General features: G+C 43.6%; 1 protein-coding gene across 1 annotated transcript; it reads left to right on the top strand.

The window, feature by feature from the left end:
• The first annotated feature begins 4,639 nt into the window (after nucleotides 1–4,639).
• On the top strand, nucleotides 4,640–13,907 carry LOC138955453 (uncharacterized). Its single transcript, XM_070327058.1, has 6 exons — nucleotides 4,640–4,707; nucleotides 5,875–5,923; nucleotides 6,331–6,492; nucleotides 9,975–10,097; nucleotides 11,041–11,234; nucleotides 12,974–13,907. Exons 2-6 carry the CDS (start codon nucleotides 5,878–5,880, stop codon nucleotides 13,145–13,147), a joined length of 699 nt encoding a protein of 232 aa, XP_070183159.1. The 5' UTR covers nucleotides 4,640–4,707; nucleotides 5,875–5,877; the 3' UTR covers nucleotides 13,148–13,907.

Here is a 13,907-nt window from a genome sequence, read left to right as displayed (position 1 = left end):
AGCCAGAGAGCAAACTTCATTAGCCAAACCAACAATTTGTTTCAGCAACTTTACTTGCATTTGGCGAGTAAAATACTCGCCCCTTTCAGGCCTGAGTTTGGTAACGCGTGACTGAGTCCGTAAAGTAAAGCTGCTGCAAGAAAAATAATAGCATGTTGTGCCAGTCGGCCATAATAATATGTGCATGTAAAGATCACACTTGCACTTCTGCATGACAAGAAGCCAACAACTCGTAAGAAGTTACGTACCTCGTCGAGTCAGAAGACATTGGGTCAAACCGATGTCAACATCATTTTGTGTAAGCGATGAAACGTTAACCTGAAAATTGCTCTCCTTGACTCTTAACTTCAGTGATTACATTTAGTCAAGTTTTGACTAAATGTTTTAACATAGAGGGGGAATCGAGACGAGGGTCGTGGTGTATGTGTGTGTGTGCGTGTGTGTGTGGAGAGCAATTCAGACCAAACTACTGGACCGATCTTTATGAAATTTTACATGAGAGTTCCTGGGAATGATATCCCCGGATGTTATTTTCTTTTTTTCGATAAATACCTTTGATGACGTCATATCCGAGAGAGAGAGAGAGAGAGAGAGAGAGGAGAGAGAGAGGAGAGAGAGAGAGAGAGAGGAGAGAGAGAGAGAAGAGAGAGAAGAGAGAGAGAGAGGAGAGAGAAGAGAGAGAGGAGAGAGAGAGAGAAGAGAGAGAGAGGAGAGAGAAGAGAGAGAGGAGAGAGAGAGAGAGAGAGAGAGAGAGAGAGAGAGAGAGAGAGAGAGAGAGAGATGGAGTGGATTATTTCTTTTCAGGCCATTGACCCCTGGAAAGAGGTAATATAATTATGCAGTGACAACTTTACGTAAAGCTTGCAGCGTGGAAAAACACGCATAATTCTGCTCCTGTTGTAGCAGAGCGGGACGACACAAGGGTCCGGGTAGGGTTGTATCATGGCCTGCCTTTCATGACAGCAAGTGTTGTGTAGAATTCTTAACATATCCGTCTTCTTATACCCCGACCCACTCTCCATAAGGATGGGGGTGGGGGTCCCAGTCGTCGGGGGCTGGCTTGCTCGGCCTTACCCTTTTCCTTTCCTCCGATTTTTTTTTTATCATATCAACCCAGTCCTGTCTTTAAGAGGCTGACAAACCATGCCTGTAGGACATTAATTCTCTCTCTAAAAAAAAAAGTAGAATTCTTTTCTCTGAGCCTCAGCGTACTTGTCATCATGGATTACCTTTTCGCCCACCAGTGTTATGCAGACTTGTTTACTCTGAGCGTCAGCCTACCTGTCCTACCCCTGTTGTAATTCACCCCCCCCCCCACCCCCACACAAACATACATACACACCTTGGATTATCTCTTTTATAAACAGAGAGACAGATATAGACAGACAGACAAGGAGAGTCAGTCAGCGAGACATTGAGACAAAGAAACAGAAAGGGGAAGGAAAGAGGGGATGAGGGAGGGGAGGGGAGAGATCGAGAGAGACAAAGACTAAGACGGTTGGGTAGTTATTACGGAGATTTAATAAACGAAACGTCGGGACGTTTCGTTTTGAAGTCGTGGTAAACGTCATCATTTCGGGAGTCTCTCGCTGGAAAGGTGAAGGTCAACTGAAACGGAACGTGGAACGTCAAAACGCAGTCACGTTTTCCACCCCCAAAAAACGAACAATATTTCGTCAACTTTTGTGAGTATTTTTGCACACTAACAGTTTTATTTGTTGGCCATTTTATGCATTGCTAGATTCATCAACCCTTTCACAGTCTTTCAGCGCTGAGAATGTGTTCATTGGAGGTAGACAACTGTTGTGAACTGAAATATTTTGAAGGGTGCTGATCCTGGTACATTTATCCAACTTCATGGTGAAGAAAGCAAATGGCGAAGCAGAAGTAGGTCATCGCATCGAATTTTTATTCTGGCTTCGTATGTGATTTTGTATAAACAAAGTCTGTGTGATTTATTTGGACTGAAAATAATCAAAGTATGCCCGATTCTGGACCACCTCCTAGGGTTTTTTTTCCCCATTCTGATCGAGGACAGACGTGATAATTTCACTTGAAGATTTATCGCCCTTCCTTCATTCCGAAACGAAACGTGAATACATCTAAATCTTGTCTGTGGCCTATGCCGTCTCGTTTCACGTTCCGTTTCGCGGGGTGACTCATTCACCAAACGAAACGAGCTGCAAAACGAAACGTGCTGTCTCTTGAATCTCCCTAATGTTGTTAAACGCCCCTTTAGCCTTTATGGCGATACCGGACTGGGACAGAGGCAAGACAGACAGATTTTGTTTGTTTGTTTGCTTAACGCCCAGCCGACCACGAAGGGCCATATCAGGGCGGTGCTGCTTTGACTTATAACGTGCGCCACACACAAGACAGAAGTCGCAGCACAGGCTTCGTGTCTCACCCAGTCACATTATTCTGACACCTGACCAACCAGTCCTAGCACTAACCCCATAATGCCAGACGCCAGGCGGAGCAGCCACTAAATTGCCAATTTTAAAGTCTTAGGTATGACCCGGCCGGGGTTCAAACCCACGACCTCCCGATCACGGGGCGGACGCCTTACCACTAGGCCACCGTGCCGGTAGATAGACAGATAGAGGTAAACAAATAGAAACATAAAGAGAGAGAGAGACAGTTTCTTTCCTGCGTAAATGTTTCAGTTTTCAAAACGCATACAATTGCATTTCTGCCGAGTAATGTCCTCGGCTGAGTTCATCGCGAGTTGAATGTGCAGTTATATACTGTTCAAAAAAAGAAACGCATAGTTGCTACTTGCCAAATTTGTTTTATTTTTGGAAAAAATTAACAGAAAATCCAATATTTAGATTATTTGTTTGAAATTTGGTATGGACACAGTTGAATGCACACACAGTTCATTTGCATCTTCAAATCAATCAGTCAATCAATACGATTGGGTGCCGAGGCTGTCAAGTCAGTAGGGGGTGTGACTGCCTTGAGCAGCAACAACTGCCCGGCACCTTCTGGGCATGGACTGGATCAGATGCCGGATATCTTGCTGTGGGATGGTGTCCCACTCCTCCTGAAGTGCCTGCAATAGATCGCGGTGATTTGCCGGCGCTTCTTCTCGCCTGCGCACACGTCTGTCCAATTCATCCCAGAGGTGTTCTATCGGGTTCATGTCTGGCGACATGGATGGCCAGGGAAGCACCTGGACATGGTGGTCGGTGAGGAACTGGGTGGTGAGTCGTGCTGTGTGCGGGCGAGCGTTGTCCTGCTGGAATATGGCATCCTGGTCAGCCAGAAGAGGAAGGGCGTGTGGGCGCAGAATTTCCTCCACGTATCGCTGGGCAGTTATGCGCCCTTGGACGTGCACCAGGGTGCTCCTTCCAGCGGTATTGATCGCCCCCCACACCATGACGCCTCCACCACCATGAACGGGTGCCTCATCCACACAGTTGGGCGCGTAACGTTCGTTTACTCTCCGGTAGACCCTCCTCCGACCATCATGTCGCTGGAGCAGGAAGTAGGACTCGTCGCTGAACCACACGTGTCTCCAGTGATTCCGGACGGTCCAGCGAAGGTAGTGGTTGCCCCACTGCACTCGGTTCTGGCGATGGCGGCGGGTGAGGACAGCTCCTCTGTGAGGTCTGCGAGCTCTCAAACCAGCTTCATGCAGGCGGTTCCGCACGGTCTGGTCCGATAATCGGTGTGGCCCGGGGAGAGCCTGGACAGAAGATGAGGCCGACAGGAAACGATTCCGGAGGTGGCGGAGCCGTATGAAGCGGCCGTGAGCAGCAGTTGTCGCCCTTGGTCTTCCCGCTCGTGGCAAGTCAGCAACGGAGCCAGTGGCTTGAAACCTGACCCACAGTCTACTGATGGTGCTCTGGGACACGTGGAAGTGCCTGGCGATTGCACTTTGACTTTGGCCTGCTTGTAAACGACCCAATGCAATTTGGCGGTCTTCTCTGCTCAATCGGGCCATCTTTCGTCGCTGAATTGTCGTCTGATTTCTTTGTGGCGAACAATCCGCTTTTATGGGTTTTGGAAGACATGGTGAGAGCTCAATATTCCCCGAGTTTCACGAGATTACACTGAAGCATGACGAGTGGTCATGCCAAATGAGCAATTTTGACATTGTAGCCACTGATAACGCATGCGTCACGTGCAGAGCTCACTTGTGGCAATGGACGAAAGGTCGACGACCAGATAAACATTTTCTGCAGTTTGGTGGATATCCTTGTAGCCATATAACTAAATTAACCAAATATTACAAGCTATGCGTTTCTTTTTTTGAACAGTATATAAGACGAACTTATATAAGGTAAAAACAGTTGTATAAGAGTCCGGGTAAGCTTACTACTTTCAAAAAGGCCAGCCTGTTTTTACGCCCTGTGTTTGCTTTGAACGTCAGCGTACTCGTAATTATAGCAAGTCATGAGTCAATTAACGGGGTTGCAGAAATATGAAAGACAGCAGCGTTTGTCCGACGTAAACGTATCAACTTACACACAAATACATTTTTTTGTTATCTGAATTTGTGCTAATCCAAGTTTGTTCAACCACCCCCCCCCCCCCCCCACCACAAGTAGTTCTTCGCGACCCGTATGTGCAGTATAGTGAGACGTCTCGAGGATCCGGGTACACTTGTCGCGTGGCCGTGATGATCTTCACGCCGGAAAAAGATACATCGTGTTTTGTTGGCGTAACACAGTTCGCATTAGCTCGTGAGAAAAACGTGAGGTGGGTGGCTGTATAATTATTTGTTGCTCAGAGAGGCGCCAAACATCATGCTCTTAACATTTGGTAGATGAAGAATGTTTAGTGTATATTTTCCTTTGTACCCACGATACTATATTTGCTTAAATGCGATTTTAACAGTTGCTTCAGCATCATTAACTCTTCCAGACTCTTACTTTTTGTGGAATATTGGTACGTTTGACCTTTGCACGCTTCCCACGTATGCAGTTTGCACATGCTGTAATGTCATGAGTTAGCTACAATGTTTTTGGGCCGGGATAAAGTAGTTTGGCCGTTTTCTTGTATCTTAAACCATTCAGGCTTTATGACGTTGTGTGGTATGCTACCCACACATGAGTAGGATACGTAGAGGTTACATGCCGAGTCTCAGTGAACTAAAGATCTTCTTCTTCTTTTCGATCGCCGATCACACTTGGAGTCCAGATCTTGAGATATAATTAGTGGTCCTCTGCAGCGCAGCCACTGGCCCGTACAGCTTGTTGTGCAGGGACTCCGGCAATGGCCAGATTTCCTCTCTCAGCACCTGGTGGTTCCTACAGTCTCGTAGGATGTGGGCCGTGTCCTGCTCTGCTTCTCCACAAGAACACATGGGGGAGGGCACAACATGCAGCTTCCCGTGGAGATGCTGGTTAAGTCTGTTGTGTCCCGTTCTCAGGCGGAAGATGACCACCTGCTGTGGTCTGGATAGCAGGTGGTAGCTGTCCTGTGGCTGGGGCGTCCTGTGCAGAGACTTAATGATGGTCTTCATCTCTGTCAGGCTCACAGGGTTGTTCTCTTGCTCATCTTCTGCACCCAGCTTTGCCATCCTGTCCGCCTCTTCGTTTCCTTGTACACCACAGTGGGAAAGATAATGATCGAAGTTAGCGGATCATGAAAAATGCGAGATTCAGACATTGGTTTTTACATTTAGTCAAGTTTTGACTAAATGTTGTAACATAGAGGGGGAATCGAGACGAGGGTCGTGGTGTATGTGTGTGTGTGTGTGTGTGTGTGTGTGTGTGTGTGTATGCATGTGTGTGTGTGTGTGTGTGTGTGTGTGTGAAGAAAGAGCAGGAGGAGGAAGGGGGTAACTGAAAGTAAACCTGTAAACCTATATTTATGTATCGGGATTCGTTTTTGTTTTTTTATCTTCTTCTTTCTTCATTTCAGACGATGATGCAATACACTTCGCTGTTTGTGCTGCTAGTGGATCTGTCAGGTAAAATGAGCACTGACTTATGAAGAAAGAAGGCGTTCAGTAGTTCTCTGAAAATCTTGTAATAAATGTGTACAAGTTAATTATATGTCATATGTTTGATTTGATTAATGTATGGTTTTGCTCTTTTTTCGATCGTTGACTTTATGTCTCTGTGGTGAAAGCAATGCGATGATGTGCCGAAAAACAAATCAATATTTATGTATTATGATTTGTTGGCATTATTTTTTTCCTATCTAATCTTATTTTGTTTAATCTTATCTCATCTTATCTTATCCTGTCTTGCCTTGTCTTGTCAATTGTCTTCTCTTGTCTTGTCTCGTCCTTGTCTTGTCTTGTCAATTGTCTTGTCTTGTCTTGTCTTTTTGAGAATACGTCCACCTTAACCTACCCCGTTAATCGTTCAACAGGAGCTTTGTCCCAGACCGCTCCGACCGGAAATTTTTTCAACTGTCGCCGCAAAGGTATCACCTGTACCGACGGTATCTGTGACACGGCTATGGGCACGACATGTAACTGTGAGTCCTCCTTCACCGCCATTCTGGACTACAACTGTGTGGCTGATGCTGACGGTAAGGAGTAGAATATTAGTCTAATAATTAGATAATACTGTACATGGCTTGCGGTGTCGTACAAGATTTACACGAGTTGCTTTTTTTAATATTGAACTGCGAGCGAAAGCGAGCCTTTCAATATTTGAAAAAGCAACGAGTGTAAATCTGGTATGATAATGACACAGCAAGCCATGCAGTAGTCTGTTTATCCTACATACTGTTCTTATGCATATTTTACTCAAAACGTCCCGCAGTCGAAGCGTCCAAATTGAAGACGCTTCTTTTTTACCCCGATCTCTTCCAAAGCGTCGTGCGATCTTTGACGTCGAAGCAAAGAAACGTCACTCTAGGAAGTATAGCGTGACGTGTTAGTTGTAAAAATTCTTCCATGAAAAACAACAGGCTTAAAAGTGTTGCCATAACGACGTGTGTCTCAGTGACTCTAGCATCATAAGCAGTGGAAAAGCAGGTCCCTGCCAGAATAGTTTGACACGACCTCATTTACATAATGTACACATGTGTGGTTTGAACGATATTGTTATCTCATGAGTGGTCTCTCTCACGTATGTAGATTATTTTCGGAAATAACTCGGGTGTGTATGATTTGTGAAAGAGTAAATACTCTCGCTTTTATTGAGTCAAACTTTCCCACGTGACATTAAAGGCCAGTCACTAGCGAGGGTTGTGTCTGGATGTAGACGATGTTTGGAAACTCTGTCGGGTGTAAATAAGTCGTGAAAGACTGAATACTCTCGCTGTTCTTGAGTCAAACTTTCCCACGTGACATGTCTGGGTGGCCGAGTGGTAACGCACTTGCGCTTGGAAGCGAAAGGTTGCGAGTTCGACCCTGGGTCAGGGCGTTAGCAATTTTCTCCCCCCTTTCCTAACCTAGGTGGTGGGTTCAAGTGCTAGTCTTTCGGATGAGACGAAAAACCGAGGTCCCTTCGTGTACACTACATTGGGGTGTGCACGTTAAAGATCCCACGATTGACAAAAGGGTCTTTCCTGGCAAAATTGTATAGGCATAGATAAAAAAAAAAATGTCCACCAAAATACCCGTGTGACTTGGAATAATAGGCCGTGAAAAGTAGGATATGCGCCGAAATGGCTGCGATCTGCTGATCGACGTGAATGCGTGATGTATTGTGTAAAAAAATTCCATCTCACACGGCATAAATAGATCTCTGCGCCTTGAGTCCGAGTCTGGAGATACGCGCTCGATATAAGACTTCATATAACATTCGCCAGTCACTAGCGAGAGGTGTGTCAGAAACGCGTGGACAAGGAGCACGTGTAGAAAGCTTGCCTCACTGAAAGCAAGAGTATTCACAACCTATTGACAACCTGACGGAGTTATTCCCGGAGTTCGTTTATTAACTGATTTTGTGTTTTTGCTAGTTCGCCGTTTATAATGCTAATGCTCAGAAATAAATGTAAATAAGATTGAAAAGTCACCCCACTCCATCCCACACAAAACAAGAAACAAGCTTTTTTACATTAAGTCAAGTTTTGACTAAATGTTTTAACGTAGAGGGGGGAATCGAGACGAGGGTCGTGGTGTATGTGTGTGTGTGTGTGTGTGTGTGTGTGTGTGTGTGTGTGTGTGTGTGTGTGTGTGTGTGTGTGTGTGTGTGTGTGTGTGTCTGTGTGTGTGTGTAGAGCGATTCAGACCAAACTACTGGACCGATCTTTATGAAATTTGACATGAGAGTTCCTGGGTATGATATCCCCGAACGGTTTTTTGACTCACATGCGAAGCAAAAGTGAGTCTATGTGCTCACCCGAGTCGTCCCCCCCGTCCGGACGGACGTCCGGACGTCCGTCCGTCCGGAAAACTTTAACGTTGGATATTTCTTGGACACTATTCAGTCTATCAGTACCAAATTTGGCAAGATGGTGTATGATGACAAGGCCCCCAAAAACATACATAGCATCTTGACCTTGCTTCAAGGTCAAGGTCGCAGGAGCCATAAATGTTGTCTAAAAAACAGGTATTTTTCACATTTTTCCCATTTTCTCTGAAGTTTTTGAGATTGAATACCTCACCTATATATGATATATAGGGCAAAGTAAGCCCCATCTTTTGATACCAGTTTGGTTTACTTTGCTTCAAGGTCAAGGTCACAGGAGCTCTTCAAAGTTGGATTGTATACATATTTTGAAGTGACCTTGACCCTGAACTATGGAAGATAACTGTTTCAAACTTAAAAATTATGTGGGGCACATGTTATGCTTTCATCATGAGACACATTTGGTCACATATGATCAAGGTCAAGGTCACTTTGACCCTTATGAAATGTGACCAAAATAAGGTAGTGAACCACTAAAAGTGACCATATCTCATGGTAGAAAGAGCCAATAAGCACCATTGTACTTCCTATGTCTTGAATTAACAGCTTTGTGTTGCATGACCTTGGATGAACTTGACCTTGGGTCAAGGTCACATGTATTTTGGTAGGAAAAATGTGTAAAGCAGTTCTTAGTGTATGTCATTGCTAGGTTTAGTTATTTGATCTTGACCCTGAAGGTCAAGGTCATGTAAAGGTCAAAGTCAAGCATGTGAGTCGTATGGGCTTTGCCCTCTTGTTCTTTTTTTTGATAAATGTCTTTGATGACGTCATATCCGGCTTTTCGTGAAAGTTGAGGCGGCACTGTGACGCCCTCATTTTTCACTCAAATTGGTTGAAATTTTGGTCAAGTAATGTTCGACGAAGCCTGGACTTTGGTATTGCATTTTAGCTTGGTGGCTTAAAAGTTAATTAATCACTTTGGTCATTAAAAATCTGAAAGTTGTAAAAAAATTATTATTTTTATAAAACGATCCAAATTTACGTTCATCTTATTCTCCATCATTTTTTAATTCCAAAAACATGTAAATATGTTTTATTGGGATTCAAAACAAGCTCTGAAAATTAAAAATATAAAAATTATTGTCAAAATTAAATTTTCGAAATCAATTTCAAAACACTTTCATCTTATTCCTTGTTGGTTCCTGATTCCAAAAACATGTAGATATGATATGTTTGGATTAAAAACACGCTCAGAAAGGTAAAACGAAGAGAGGTACAGAAAAGCGTGCTATCCTTCTCAGCGCAACTACTACCCCGTTCTTCTTATCAATTTCACTGCCTTTGCCATGAGCGGTGGACTGACGATGTTACGAGTATACGGTCTTGCTGAAAAATTGCATTGCGTTTAGTTTCATTCTGTGAGTTCGACAGCTACTTGACTAAATGTTGTATTTTCGCCTTACGCGACTTGTTGTTATACTGTAACTCTCCTCGTAAACACACAACTAGATTCCAGTAGCTTTTGATATACCACTGTTTCGCTAATGACTTTGGGAAAAACATTACTGGCATTGTGTGTTTCTGCTTTGATTGTTTCTTAGTTTGGTTATTTTTTTGTTTGTTTTTGTTTTGTTGTTGTTGCTTGCTTGTGCATTTCGTCGGTGCGTCATTCACATGTTTTCTGTACTTTTTTTTCTTCTGTCATTTCAGCAACCACGACCTGCACTGACCCCGCCTTATGTCAAAATGGCGGCGAGTGTCGCGTTGTAGGAGGAACCGACACCTGTTTCTGTCCACAACTCTACACAGGCACAACCTGCGAACTGCCGAGAAGTAAGTTTTGATTCAAGCTAAGCATTTCAAATCTTTATATATATTTACATGTATATATAATTATATATCAATTATAATATAAATATCAATGGGTGGTGCCTGAGTGCGTGCGTGCGTGTGTGCGTGTATGTGTGTGTGTATATATAAGATAGGCCAATCACTAGCGAGAGGTGTGTCCGAAACACGCTGACAAGGAGCACGTGTAGAAAGCTTGCCTCACTAAAAGCAGAATGACACCACCTATTGATATTTATATTATATTTGATATATATAAAAGAATGGAGGTAAGTGTGTGTGTGTGTGTGTGTGTGTTTGTGTGTGTGTGTGTGTATGTGTGTGTGTGTGTGGTTGATGCTGTCTGTTTGTGGACACCATACCGCGGTGATGGCAGGAGGCGAGATGGTGTGCATGCACACTGTCAGGGAGCCACATATGTGCATCTCGGATTTACCTTTGATTAATTGATTTATTTCTCATATTATGAAAATCTCCTTATTTTAATTCATCCCATATAGTCCAAGGCCAATGCAGCGCCTGCTGCTCATTTGTAGCAAGCACATTATGCCAGTGACATTAGCGTTTCTGAATTTCCCTTATCAGCAGAATAAGGAATGAAAACAATTCAACAATAAAATACATGAATGTTGCAGAAGCGAAGCGAGGTAAACTCACTTTATCAAAGGGAGGTAATGCTTGCAAGCAAACATCATTCTCACTTACGGTTATAATCTGCTGCTCAATCGTCGAGAATTCTCTCAAGGAGGAGAGGTAACTCATGTTAGCGAATGGACTGATACGTATAGAAGCATCCGCCGAGTGATCAAGTTATGTCAATATGTGTAAATGCGGGGTCTTAATCAATATGAACTACTTTCATGTAACTGAATCCATTTCATGGATCTGATGTTATAGTGACATCTTCTCAACTTGTTTGCACGTGCAGTTGAGCTGACTTGCGATCCCCTTGCGATGACAGTGACAGTGAGGCCGCACGGGACATTCGCGGGAGCAATGTATGCTAAGGGACGAGCCTCTATCACCGATTGTCGGCTGGCCCTCTCTGTGACTGATTATGTCAAAGCCTTTGATTATGACCCGACAGCGGCGACCAACTGTGGTGTGGCGCAGAGTGATCTTGTAAGTGTTGGAATAGAGAATGGTGGTGGTGGCGGCAATGGGTGGTGCTGTGTTGTTGTTATGGTGCGCCAAATTGATATTAATATCGTTAACAGTTATAAAGGGTTTTGAAACTATCGTTAACTGATATATATATAGAGTTTCGAAACTATCGTTATCTGTTAAATAGAGTTTCGAAACTATCGTTAACTGTTATTTAGAGTTATATCAATGGCGCGTTTGTGCGCGCTATTGCTAAAACTATGAATAACAGATAACGAGGGTTTCGCAAAACGGCGGCATGGTGCGCGCAAGTGATATTACTATCGTTAACTGTTATATAGAGTTTCTAAAAATAGCGAAGGCGTGGTCGGATGTTTCGATGCCGGCAAAATGGCTGCTGAACGTTTCGTTCGAGCGAATTTGCACTAAATTACTACAACATTTAGTAGATCATATTCAACTAACTGTCGTCTGATAAGTCCATTTCGCTGCTTCGTTTAATCAAGTAATCAAATCTTCGTTACAGCTAGCACGCTTCCTGTTTTCACAGAAATATTAGTCAGTGTCAGCTTGACCCGTTCTCGCTGCCGCCCTGTGTCACTGAGTGCGGGTCAGTTTGTACACATACGGCTGGCATGCATGCAGTGGGCAACGGTCAGTGTCAGGTTGACCCGTCCAGTACCCAAAACACGATGCGATAGCATGCAGTGTTTTCCAAAACGCGTCGTGGGGGATGTCACTCGGGAAACACGTTGTTTTGTGTTTGTTTTGAAAAATACCCACTGTTTTGTGTAGTGCGTCTGTCATGGTCTTGTCCGCGAATATTCAGTAGGCCTACCGTCTTCAAACCGCACACGTGGAAAACGGTACGGCCGAAAGTACAAAAGGGCCTAAAGCTAATATTAAACAAACTCAACAATGATTTGAGAAGACGACAACAGAAGAACGGTCAATAACTAATGTTGTAGTTTTTTAAATTGTGTTTCTAGTTCAAATGTACATTTCGTAGCATAAAGACAGTTTTGCAATGGCATTTCAGGGTTTTCCCATTTGGGAACAATACCGACGCGCTTTTGATAAAACTATCGTTAGCTGTTATATAGAGTTTCTGAAACTCTATATAACAGATAACGATAGTTTCGAAACTTTACATAACAGTTAACGATAGTTTCAAAACTCTGTATAACAGTTAACGATAGTTTCAAAACCCTATATAACAGTTAACGATAGTAATATCAATTTGGCGCACCATATGTTGTGGTAGTGTTGATTGTGATGGTGGCAGTGGTGGTGGTGCTGCTGATACTACGACGATGATGATGATGATGATGATGATGATGATGATGATGATGGTGGTGGTGACGATTACGACTACGACGACGATGATGATGATCACACACACACACACACACACACATACACGCACACAACCATATACACACACACATACATACACACACACATACGTACACGCCCGCACACACACACACACACACACACACACACACGCATATATACACACATACATACATACACGCCCGCACACACACATCACACACACACACACAAACACACACACACACACACACACACACACACACACACACACACACACACGCACACACACACAGAATTTCTAGAGAAAGAACGCACAGATACAACGAAGTGCATATTCACAGTCCAACTGTCCCATTGTCCTTTAAGATAGGAAGAGCACTGCGTTACCGTCATTTATCTTTGTTGTTGTTGTTTTCTAGGAAGACCCCCCCGGCACTGTAATCGGGACCAAATACACGCTGAACGTGATTGTCCAGTATGAGACCACCCCGGACATCGTCATGGGCACTGACCAGGAGCTGGTGGCCACCTGTTCCTTTCCCGATTCAGCCATCGCCACGGGCGTGATCTTTGAGTCGGACGCCACAGGGTAAGATCACCGTGTCATCATTCGAGAACGTCCCAAGAACATTCCAGATCACTTCAGAACATTCCAGAACATTGCAAAACATTCCAGAACGCCCCAGAGTCCTGAAATAGAATACTCCTGAGTCCTTTAGTAAAGAATCGCAATAACGGGAATAACACATTCCCGATGTCTGAAGAAAATCACGAAGTCTTAAATAAAACATCCTAAGCTTAAAATAAAACATTCTACTGTAAAGGAAACATTTCTGTTTTCTGAAGAAAAAACAGATATTCTTCATTCTTGTATTCTAAGATTCCTTGGACCTGAAATAGAACCCTGTCCTAAAATAAAATATTAATGTGACAGGGGAGGCTACCGCTCCTTTCACAGCAGACTCTGCACCCGAGTTGTTGGCCTTTAAGTCAACACCGGTTGATTGTGGAATTCTGTTTGTGATGGGGTCTGGTGGTTTCCGATTATCTGTATGTTCATGGAAACCTTCGGGTTTGCATAACAGTTTTTATAGGGCTAAGAAATTAGCCCTAACATTTTCAATCCTGTTTGATTGCACTGATCGTAGTGTTACGGCACTCGGTTACATTAATCAAAAAGGAAGAAAGGTAAGTTGTTGGAAAGTTTAAATATTGACAAAACAAAACGTTAGGTTTACAAATATATCGACCCAGCGGTCTCTAAGTGCACTAATTACATACAACTTATCTTGAACAAATAATAAAACACTTATCTTGACATGGTTCTTCAAATAAAACATTTTTGAATCCGGC

Source organism: Littorina saxatilis, unplaced genomic scaffold, assembly GCF_037325665.1.
Source record: "Littorina saxatilis isolate snail1 unplaced genomic scaffold, US_GU_Lsax_2.0 scaffold_515, whole genome shotgun sequence".
Classification (NCBI taxonomy): domain Eukaryota; kingdom Metazoa; phylum Mollusca; class Gastropoda; order Littorinimorpha; family Littorinidae; genus Littorina; species Littorina saxatilis.
Note: the sequence above shows the minus strand (reverse complement) of the source record. Positions and strands in the feature narration are given on the sequence as shown.